This window comes from Neomonachus schauinslandi, chromosome 15, assembly GCF_002201575.2.
Source record: "Neomonachus schauinslandi chromosome 15, ASM220157v2, whole genome shotgun sequence".
Lineage (NCBI taxonomy): Eukaryota > Metazoa > Chordata > Mammalia > Carnivora > Phocidae > Neomonachus > Neomonachus schauinslandi.
In genome coordinates, this window is record NC_058417.1 from 35,449,903 (window position 1) to 35,460,161 (window position 10,259).

At 62.4% G+C, this 10,259-nt stretch overlaps 1 protein-coding gene across 1 annotated transcript; it reads right to left on the reverse strand.

Annotated features, from left to right (window-relative positions):
- Positions 1-5,523: 5,523 nt before the first annotated feature.
- On the reverse strand, positions 5,524-9,688 carry NXPH3 (neurexophilin 3). Its single transcript, XM_021704308.1, has 2 exons — positions 9,588-9,688; positions 5,524-7,305 (listed from the first exon to the last, which is right to left on the reverse strand). Exons 1-2 carry the CDS (start codon positions 9,639-9,641, stop codon positions 6,601-6,603), a joined length of 759 nt encoding a protein of 252 aa, XP_021559983.1. The 5' UTR covers positions 9,642-9,688; the 3' UTR covers positions 5,524-6,600.
- Positions 9,689-10,259: the final 571 nt, after the last annotated feature.

Sequence of the window (10,259 nt, forward strand, 5' to 3'; positions counted from 1 at the left end):
TAGGGGGGATATCCACATATCCTATTGTTACGGTCCCCAAGTTGGCAGGGACACAGCACTGCAGGCTCAACCAGAGTCAGAGATAGGAGCAGGATCTTCAGAGGGAGCTGTGGGGGGCCAGGGGACAGCAGAGGACACGGGACGGAGCACAGGGTGAGGCTGAGCGCAAGAAGAGGGGAAAGTGGTGGGAAGGGTGGGAGCAGAAAGGCCTAGGTCCCGGGGAGTGTGTCCAACAGAGCAAAGTACGGAGTCTCCCCAGCTCAGCTTTGGAAGGAGAAGCTTTGGGGTGTAGAGTGGCAGGGCCTAATGATTCCTAATCTTTCCCCTTGCGTTTCTCCTTCCCCTTCGGGTTTCTTGCTCCAATTCCAGCCACTGACATCATGCTGACCCCAATAGAACGTTTCCTTGACGGCCGTGGCTCAGGTATGAACCGAAACCTCTTCTGGATCTCCTGGCACCATGGAGACCTGCTGGAACTTTCAGAGGCTTTATTAAACAGTATTTGTTGAATGAATGAGCACTAAGGGAGAACAGATGGGTATTAGTGTATGATGTCCACAAGGCTTAAGAATAGCCTGGCTCACAGAATCTGCCCCTGCCAAGGCTTGGTGGGCTCTGGCCTGGGCCCCTTCCGTCTGCCTTCCTAGGGAGGAGCCAGTTGAGGCCCAGTGCCGTGGCGGTCCTTACTGGTACCCAGGAAACAACGTGGCCATCTGCAGCCCACCTCAGCTTCTCGCTTTCATCCCCCTCCCCAGGGGGATGACACCTGGAGGGAAGACCCTGTTCTCAGGGGCGGGGCATGGCTTTGGTGGATGCGGAGGTACCCCTGTTTCTGAATAGGCTGGGCTAATTGGGGGGAGGAATCAGAAGCATGCCTGTTCTTACCCAGTGTCCTGGGCGGGGCCAGGGTCTCAGGCAGCCCAGACCTGAGCTTCTGCAGCCTGTGGTGGTCCCGGTGCAAAGCACCACACCAACCTGCCAGCATCAGTTTCTAGAGCCTGCTGCTCTGCTCCCCGGGGCCTGCTTGGCCCGGCTCCCCGGCTTGGCTGCAGCCCAAGTCAGAGGCGGGGGCTGCACTGGCTGTTCTGGGCAGTTTTTGTCCACTGGGTGGGATGAACCATCCCGAAAGCCTGGTTCGCGGGGTGATGGGAGGGCAGCCACCCTTCTGTCCTGCCCTCTCCCCTCCCATCACAGGGGCCCTCCTGCACCGGACTTCCAAAGCTGTGTTGTTGCAGGTAATTAAAGGGTTTTAATTAAATTAGGATCCCATCTGGCTGGGATCAGCCAGGCCCTTAACGAGGATTGTGTGTCACCAACATCAGAATGCGGATGGGGACTCAGACGTGCGGGGGTTGAACTTGGGGACTGGAGGCCTTTCAGACGGGGGCTCCTGGCCATGCCACAGCAACTCATGGCACCCCGAAAACGAAAGCTCTGTGCCCCGATGCCAGGGAGCCGGGGGAGAGCTTTCCCAAGTTCGTTCTCGCCCGCCAGCCTACAGAACCTGACCGATGTGTGGCAAGATCCGGGAGCTTTCTCTCATTTCCCCAGATGAGGAAACAGATCCGCAGAAGGGGAGCGCTCAAACACATCCACTGGGTCAGGTGGCGATAGATTCAACTAAGAAACGGAGACCCGAAACACGGTGGCTTCCATAAGGCAGACATTTGATTTTTCTCTCACAGAAAAGGCCGAAGGGGGAGGCAGCCGAGCGCTAGCATGGTGTTTCTGGTCCACACCACTTCCTATTTGACGAGGCGTTCAGGAACCAAGCCTTCCCCCAGCTCATTGTTCTGCCACTTGCAGGATGTGACTCTTAGGCCCATGGTCTCTGATGGCAGCAAGAACTGTCCTTCAACTGTCTTATCAACTCTTCCCAGAAGTTGCCAAATAGCCCTTTGGCTTACGTGTCGCTGGCCAGATCTCAGTCACGGGACCACATCCAGGGGCAAGAGAGGCAGAGAGATGTAGTGTTTATCTCAGGCAGCCATATGCCCAGCTAAACACTGAGGAGTCCATTCCTATGGAAAAGGGGGAAATGGCTAATATGGGACAGTTAGCGGCCTCTGCCTCCTGCATTATGAGAAGCCCGGGCTCCTCGCTCCAGCCCTGGGGGCCCTTCCAGCTGCACCAGGAGCAAGGCTGAAGTGGACGTATACCCACGTCGCAAAACAAAGGAGGAAGAGGTAACATTTGTCGACGAAGTCACTTAATTCCCGCCCCGACCCCCCCCCCCCCCCCCCCAGTGCTCCAATGTAGGTAGATCCCTAGGTTTTCTGGCAGATGATGTCTTCTGCCCAAAGCCACCCAGCTAATGGGGACGCAGATGTCAGTTCCTACAGGCACACATGTTGTCAGTTCGGGGGCAACCTCCGTGGTTCGGGAGATGGCCCCGACATGGTGCACTGGAGAGCTTTGAAGTAGGCATCCGTCGCTTGCATTTTGAGCTTGGCCGGCCGACAGGAAACCGGGGTCCGGTGGAACCAGAGCCCAGCCCCCGACCACCGAGTGCCGGGTCTCCTCCAGCGGATGGTGGCAGCTGCCTCTCCAGGAACTGGTAGGGGCCACCCCACCCCAATCTCGCCTCCTCCTTGTGGGGCCTCTCCTCGCCTGTCGCCCCAGCCCCCGTTCTCCTTGCCGGACCCCGGGACTCAGTCTCTGGAAGTAACATTTCTCTCCCGTACTCCCCGCCATGGCATTGGATCACTTCCCAACCCGGAGCACCTGGTTCTCGGGTGTCTCCCACAAGCCCCTACACCTCCCACAAGCCCCTACACGACCGGTCCCCGGTCACCCCCTGACCCTCAGCTGCTTCCACCCTCCATACACCCCTTCCCCCACTTCCCTACCCACCCACCACCTCGTGCAGCTCTGAGCCACGGGCCTCGCCTCGGGAGACTGCTACATGCGAGGTCACCAGCATCCCTGCCAAGGATGGGGAAGGGGGTGACTCAGTTCCCACTTGCTCATCCCAGGGAGGAAAACTGAGGGGGAAGGAGGAGAGAGGAGGGACCTAGACACCTACTGTGTTTGCCTCAAGCTTCATTCAGAGGAAGACTCGGCTTTGCTACCAGTTGACCCAACACGGATTCCCTCTTGTTAGTTTCACAGACTGCTGGGAAGATTCACCCCGTCAGAGACGGGGACACTGAGGCCTAGACAATACCTGTGCCCAGGGCCCAAGGGCAGAGGCAGCCTCCAGGTGCTCTGAGGGCAAGCTTTCCCACCTGTGTCCATATTGCCGTTCTTGCCCTCGGGAGACCAGTCTGATGAGGGAGGCACAGTGCCGGCCTCACGGGGTGACAGACCCTGGCTCCTCAGTCTCATAGGGTGATATGGGCTGTGACCTCAAAGCTTGCTCCACTCGGATGAAGGAGACAAGGACTCTGCCCTGGGGCAGCTCCCCAGCTGGGTTGAGCAGACTGGGGAGCTGGACCATGGGACCAAAAGCTTTGTCACTGAAGGGTAGGGGTGGGGATAGGACCTAGAGCTTCTTCCTGGGAGAGGAGACAGGTTCATTCCAGAGGAATCCACTCCCCTGTGTTGGAATGGCAAGATCAGATGATCAGAGAGCACTTGGGAGTGACTGGGGGTCCATCTCCCCTGGGAAGATGTCACAGACATCACTCACCAAGGGGAGCAGAGGTTGGTGCCTTCTTAACGAGAGGCAGTTGGATAGACCCCTTACCTTTGTGAGGTCTAAGGGGACATAGGAAATATCGGCGGGTGGCAAGAATATCAGGGCCCAGAGGTCTATTCCAAAAGAATTACAACTCAGGAGAAAATCTATTAGCAAGATCCTAGCTGAGAGGAGCAGCCAGGTTAGTGGGGAAGGCAGAAAAGGAGGGATGAGGCAGCCGAGTGGGCGCGAGGGTGAAATGAAATTATTAAAATGCCCCCCCCCCACCTGCCGCTCAGGCGGAATGTGTGCCAGGCGGGCCAGCCCTCCAGCTGTCCGCGGCATCTGGCTCTCCACAAAAGAGGAGCCAGAGGGGGTGGGGCAGTGTCCCCCGGGCCTGCTGCTAGTTCAGCCAGGCCAGGTGAGGAGGCCTCAGGACCACTGGCCTGCTTCTCTTCCTCCAGCGCCCACACGGCTGTGGGAGGTGGTGGGGCCTGGGGGGCATCCGCAGGTGAGAGAGTACCCCAGATTCCAGCACCCCCTTCCCCCAGGGCAGAGCCTGAGCCCCTGGGCCTGTCTGAATTCTGAGCACCTGTCCCCATGGCCGAGGCGGGGGTGTGTCTCAAATCTCTGCTGGGGAGAGGTGGCCCCAGGAGGCATGGTGCAGGGGAACGCTGCAACAGGAGTGTGAGCTTGAGTCATGTGCCCTTTCTGGGTCACTTCATACAGCAAGGAGGCTGCTAAGGCCTCGTCCAGCTCTGCTCTGTACTGAGGAGAGCACTGGGCCGTGCTGAGTGCCGGTGTGCAGGGGGAGACAGGCGGGGGGCGGCAGGACCCCCTTCCCCTCATGCTAGGACTCTCCTCGCTGTGCATGGCCAAAAGGGACCCAGGGGACCTGAGTGCTGCCCTCCCAAGCGAGCAGACCTAGGATGACCTCAGAGAGGGCACTGTGATCTTGGTACTTGGGGCTCAGCGTTCTGCTCACTGAGCCCCAAAGGGCCCAGCTGATTCCCAGGCCAGGCGCCACCGGCAGACACCCATCCCAAGGCCCTCATCTCGGCTGGGGGCAGGGCAATAGCTGCTTTCAAGCCTCCTTCTGTCCCCACTTCCCCCCAACCCAGCCTGTTCCTGCACCAGCACGTCATCAGACTGAAACCCCAATACCCCGATTCTCTGAAAGGACCCTTCCAGGAGATTTGCGCAGGAGAAGCAGCTGGAAGTCACAGGTGGGAGAGCGCCTCACAGGTATCTGTCCATGTCGGGGAACCAGAGCCAGAGAGGAACGGAGAGGTCATATGAGTGGTCCTCAGAGTGTGGTCCCTGGTGCCAGGAGCATCGGTGTCTCCCTGGGTCCTCGTCAGAAAGGCAAATCCTTACACCCTACCCCAAACCTACCGAATTAGACACTCCGGAGCCCAGAAATGCATGTTAACCAACACTCTCAGTGGCTCAGAGGCCCACTCACATGGGAGAAGCTTGGGGTTGGGCAAGCTCCTCATTTTACAAAAAGCGGAAAGAGACCCAGAGAGGAGAATGGACTTATCCGAGGCCACGGAGCAAAATACTGACAGAGCGAGAGCGAGAGCAAGGGCCCCCCCACCCCGGGCCCACCCAGATGGCCGCCTAGGGAGGCAATGAGGAACACAAGGGCCCATCCCACCTTCTAGCTTTTCTTCCCCAAGCTGCTCTGCAGCTGCCACCCCCACCCCCCGCTGGAGCGTCAGGCAGTGTCCGTCCAGCCTTCCCGATGGCTCCAGGAAGGGGGCCGGAGAGGGAAGCCCTGAGCCCTCAGGGAGCTCTGGTCTCCAGGACATGTCCTGCCACCATCTGGGCGGGGCTGGCTGGACGCTGGGGCACCCAGGGCCCTTTCCCTCCTCCCCGGACAATTCGGAATCCAATGCCTTGGGAAAGCTTTATTCCCGGCTCCAGAACAAGACTCTGCACACAGAAGTTGACAATCAGGTGATTCCACACCCCGCCCACCCCTCCCGCACCCACAGACAGACACCATGGAACGGGTCCAGCACGCCCTGGACAGTCTGGCGTCCCCCGGCCCCACGGCCAAGGACAAGAGGGGAGTGCCGGCTCTATCCAGGGGAGCCCCAGGCTGACAGGCAAGGCTCGCTGGCTGGACAAGGACACTCCCAGAGGAGCCGGCAGGAGGTGGGGTGGCAGAGGGACACAGCGCAAGGACAGGCTTCCATCTGTGGCCTTGGTGTGGGGAGAACCACAATCACCCTCTGTCTCAGCTTAAGGATGGGTGTCCCTTCAGCACAAGGGCGAGCGGGGGTGACGGGGTACGCAGCCATGGCAGGAGAGGGAATTTTGGAAAGGGATGGCCTGGCTGGGAACAGAGGGTCTATTTGTCAAGACATCAAAAAGACTTCAAGGGTCACCACTTCAGCCTCAAGCCAAGCTCAGTCCACAGTCCAGGACAAGGTCCCCTCAGTGGGGCCCAAGAGCTCCTCCTGCCCCCCGCCCCTCCCCGCTCCCAGAGCTGGCTCCCGGGCAGCCCCATCTCTGCCGTCCTTTGTCGCCTACTTGGAGTCCACGCTGAGGAAATGCCCCTCTCCTTGTTGCTGCTCTTCCTCGGGATGGCAAGGAGGGAGCCCAGGCTTTGGGCTCCTCTTCATCCCTTTATTGGGGCCACACTGGTCTGCCTTCGCCAGAAGCCTCCAGGACCCAGCATCTCCCTGCTGCTCAGTGGGGAAGCCCTGCGGGGCTGCGCAGAGAACCCACTGCTCCTCAGGCGCTCCCGTGTCCCAGTCGCTCCACAGCCTCAGGCTGGGCCAGCACTCGGGACCCCTTCCCCGCCACCACTGGAAACTTGGCCCTGGCCTCGCTTGGCATCTCCTCCTCTCCACCCCCCACTCCCTGCCTGAGGTCCCTTCCTTTCCCTGCCCAGTATCCAGCCAGATGGCCTCCTCTGTGGGCCGGCCTGTCCTTCCAGCCCCGGCCTGGCCTCTGTGGCCTGCCCAGGGTCACCCGGAGGGGTAGTAGGGAGTATCGCTGTGGTAGTTGTAATCCGGGCACACCTTCTGGACCAGCCTATAGTCTGTGCTATAGAAGGCGATGTAGACACAGACGACTTTGAAGGGCTGGGAGCAGCTCCAGGTGGCCGAGCTCTGAGCGTGGTCTCGGGAGCAGGTCTTGGCCGGGTCGTGGGTGCAGAGCGAGGTCCGGCGGCCCCGTTCCACCTTCTCCCATTCCATTCGGCAGTTGAAGATTTTGGAGGCCTTGGCTTCGATGAAGATCTGCTGCTCCTGGTGGAACTCTACAGCTTTACTGGGGGGTACGAGGCTGATGGAGATGTTGCCCTGGCCAGTGGCGTTGTGTCGGAAGTGGACGCTGAAGGTCCCGTTGCCGTGGTCCACGATCTTCCCGGTGACGAGCAGGTTCAGGGCCACCGTCTTGATGTTGGAGTAGAAGTCACCCCAGCCGAAGATTTTCTTCACCTTGGCCGAAGGTGGGGGGCTGTGGTTCGGGCGGTTGGGGGGCTGCCCAAGGACCCCCCATGCCTCCCCAGGCGGAGCCAGCAGCCCTAGGAGAGTGGAGTTGGCCATGGGGCGGGACTTGGGTGAGATGTGGCCCCGCTTCCGAGGTATCCGGGGCCGGGGCTGGCTCTCATGGTCATCGCGCTCAGGGTCCTCTGAGCCGGGAGGGCCATCCTCCTGGCCATAGATGACCTGTGGGGGGAGTTGGGAGGAGAGTGAGAGCCCTGTCCCCGGAGGACCCAGGAGTTGCGGTCCCTGTTCCCCACCAACAGCCTGTCCCTTCCACTGACCTGAGGCTGAGGGACCCCTGCACATCACCCACTTTCGCTAGGGTTTGGGTGTACACTCTGCCTTGTGTCATGGTCCCAGCTCACCTTCTGACTTTCAGGTCACCCCCCCAGCCCCCCACCCCCGTCCTGCCTTTGGCCACTACTCAAAGTCTGGAAGGATGATCAAGAATTCTCTCCAGTGGACCAGAGAGACACTGTCCCTGCCCCTAGGGAGTCTCCAGTCTGATGGGGGAGGTCTAGCTCCCGATCTTGGGAGAGTCCTCATCAGATATCAGAAGCGTAGCCTTGTGCTGATGGAGCCCCCAGTCTTATAGGAGAGGCTACAAGGTCACAATTTCACAGAGGAAATTCCCCGCCTCCGAGAAGTTCACAAGGTGATGATGGGGAGGCACAGTCACTGCCCTCAAGGAGCCCCGAGTAGAATAGGAAAGCTCCATCCCTATGCTGGGAGAGCCCCCGGGGTTGACGGGAGAGGTGCAGCCCTGCTTTTTGGCACTTCCTCGTCTGTCGGATGAGACACCACCACCCCTAACCCTAGGATATTTTGTCCTCTGAGGCTAAGAGAACCAACAGACCCAGGATGGCCAAGATATGGAAGGTCAAAAACTCTGGGGGTCACCAATGAGGATGTGCCCAGACACTATTGCTCCACGAGACGGGAGTTCTTATGCCCGTTCTACAGATGAGGCCACCAGGATTCAAAGGCGACATCCCTACAAGGCTGAGTCACATAGGGTCCGCCCTCCCATTCCACCGCTCACTCCTGGCCTCAGGGACAAGATAGGTCTGTTTGGGGAGCTTCTTATCCAAGCCCATCCCCACCCGGAATCTTGCGCCAAACTGCCAAGGCTTGGCCGGCCTCTGCTGGGTCGGCTCTGGCAACTGGCAACACCCGGGCAGGCCTCCTGGAGGAACTGTGGGGAGGGCTAGCAGGACAGGGTGACCCGGCCCAGACACCGGACGGCTCAGGAGGGCGGCAGGGAGTAGACGAGGTTTCCTGAGGGCAGCCGCCTGGTGTGTGCTTACTCAGCTTCTGAAGAGAGTACTCGCCCTATGTGTCCTGTTACCAGCACTTGGGGCCCCAGCTCACAGCTAGGCAGCTTCGGGTTTGCTGGTGACCCCCGGGGTGAGGATGGGGGGATGCCCGAGGGCTGGGATCTGGAGGGCTCCAAAGGGCCCCCGGGGTCTTCATGTCTCCCCCCACCCCCGTTCTGGCCCAGCCCAGACCCTCAGAGGTGTGCCAGATGGCCCTCCCTGCTAGGCCCCAGGGGTAGGGTAGAGGGACAGCCAGGAGGGCCCGGGGCTGCAGCCCCGCGTTTACTTGGCCCTGGGGGTCGCCGCTGAATGGCTGGAGGGTGGGGAGAAGGGCCGCAGATGCGGACAGGAGAAGGGAAGGGTGCTTCCACGCTGTGGCAAAGGGGAGGTGGCACGAGGGGGGTTGTTTTGAGGAAACGGGCAGGTCCAGATGTGGGGCCCAGGCTTCTCTACGGCAGGACTGGGGGCGGGGGGCCGGGGTGGGACTCCCGGGCGTCCCGGGCGGCGGGGACGCGGCGAGCGAGCGCACGGGGAGCGGGCTCTGGGGCGCTCCGCTCAGCTGCCGCGGGTGCCCGGGGCGGGAGCCGCCTGCCCAGGTCCTGTGGGGCTCGGGCTGCGCGCGGCCGGGAGAGGAGAGGAAAACAACAGGCGGGGAGGGAGGGAGCCGGAGGGAAGGCGCGAGCGGGGGCCGCGGGGGGCCGCCCCCCCTTGCCTGAACAGGCTCCGCGCGCCGGGGGACCCCGGTCCCGGGCCCTCGGGGTCCCTGAGGTCAGAGAAGAGCCCAGGGCCCCAGACCTGGCAGGTGGTCAGCTCCGCCACCCACCCCCACTCCCCTTCTGCGCGTCCCGGGGCGCCGGGACCGGGTCGAGTAACCTTGGCGCCCCGCGGCTGGCCTTTTCCCTCGTGCTGGTCGCACCTCCCGCCGCCGGCGGCCGAGTGGGTGGGCCAGGCGAGCACCCTCTCCCCGCCCCTATTAACCCTTGCGGTCCAGTCTGGGTCCTCGGACCCGCCCTCTCCCCCGGCCTCCGGGCTTCCCCTCCATCCCGGGGATGTCGGGGGGGGAGGGGGGGAAGAAGGGAGAAAGTTTCCGGGCTCTCCCCCGTCCTCCGGGCCCCCGCCCCTCCGCGCAGCTCCCCGCGGGCCACTCACCAGATAGAGGCTGCCCTGCACTAGGAACACGAAGCAGCAGCGAGTCAGTTGCATCTTCCTCCCTTGCTCTCGGGCCCCTTGCTCTCCTCTTCTCCTGCCGGGCTCCCAGGCCCCTGCCTCGCCCCTGCTCCTTCAGGCGCGCCGTCCCATGCTCCAGTCCCCGGCGGCTCGCGGCCCTCCCCTCTGCCGGCCGCCCGGGACCGACCCCGCCCCCTCCGGTCCAGCTGTGTAGCCGTCGCCCCCCTCCCCCGGCCCAGCTGTGCGCGGCGCAGCCCCCTCTTGAGGTCCCAGATGTGCGCCCCGAGCGCCTCGAAGGGCCCCAGCCGCGCGGTGCCTCTGCCGCTCCAGATCTGCGCTCGGCGCCCCCCTCGGTCCAGCGGCGCCGCTCTCGCCCAGATGTGCTGGGGACCCGCGCGCGCGCCCGTCCCTGGCGCTAATTCCCCAGGCCAGACGGCCCCTCCCGCCCCGTCGCGGCGCGCCCCCTGGCGGACGCCCCTGGCTGCGCCGGGCCCCGCCGCCCGCTCCCCGCGCAGCGCCCCGCCAGACTGGAGCGCTCCTGGCGCCCTGGCGGCTCCCGCTTCCTCGTCCCTCCCACCGGCGGCGGCGGCGGCGGCGGCAGGTACGGTGAGCCCAGCCGGTACCTCCGGAGTTAACTCCTCCCCTGCCGGCCCG

Bases quoted from the DNA above. Each gene is read 5' to 3' on its own strand.
- NXPH3 (XM_021704308.1), bottom strand. From the start codon at position 9,641: ATGCAACTGACTCGCTGCTGCTTCGTGTTCCTAGTGCAGGGCAGCCTC. The intron at 7,306-9,587 runs GTGAGTGGCCCG...CTCCCCCCACAG, and splicing joins TGCAGGGCAGCCTCTATCTG to GTCATCTATGGCCAGGAGGA.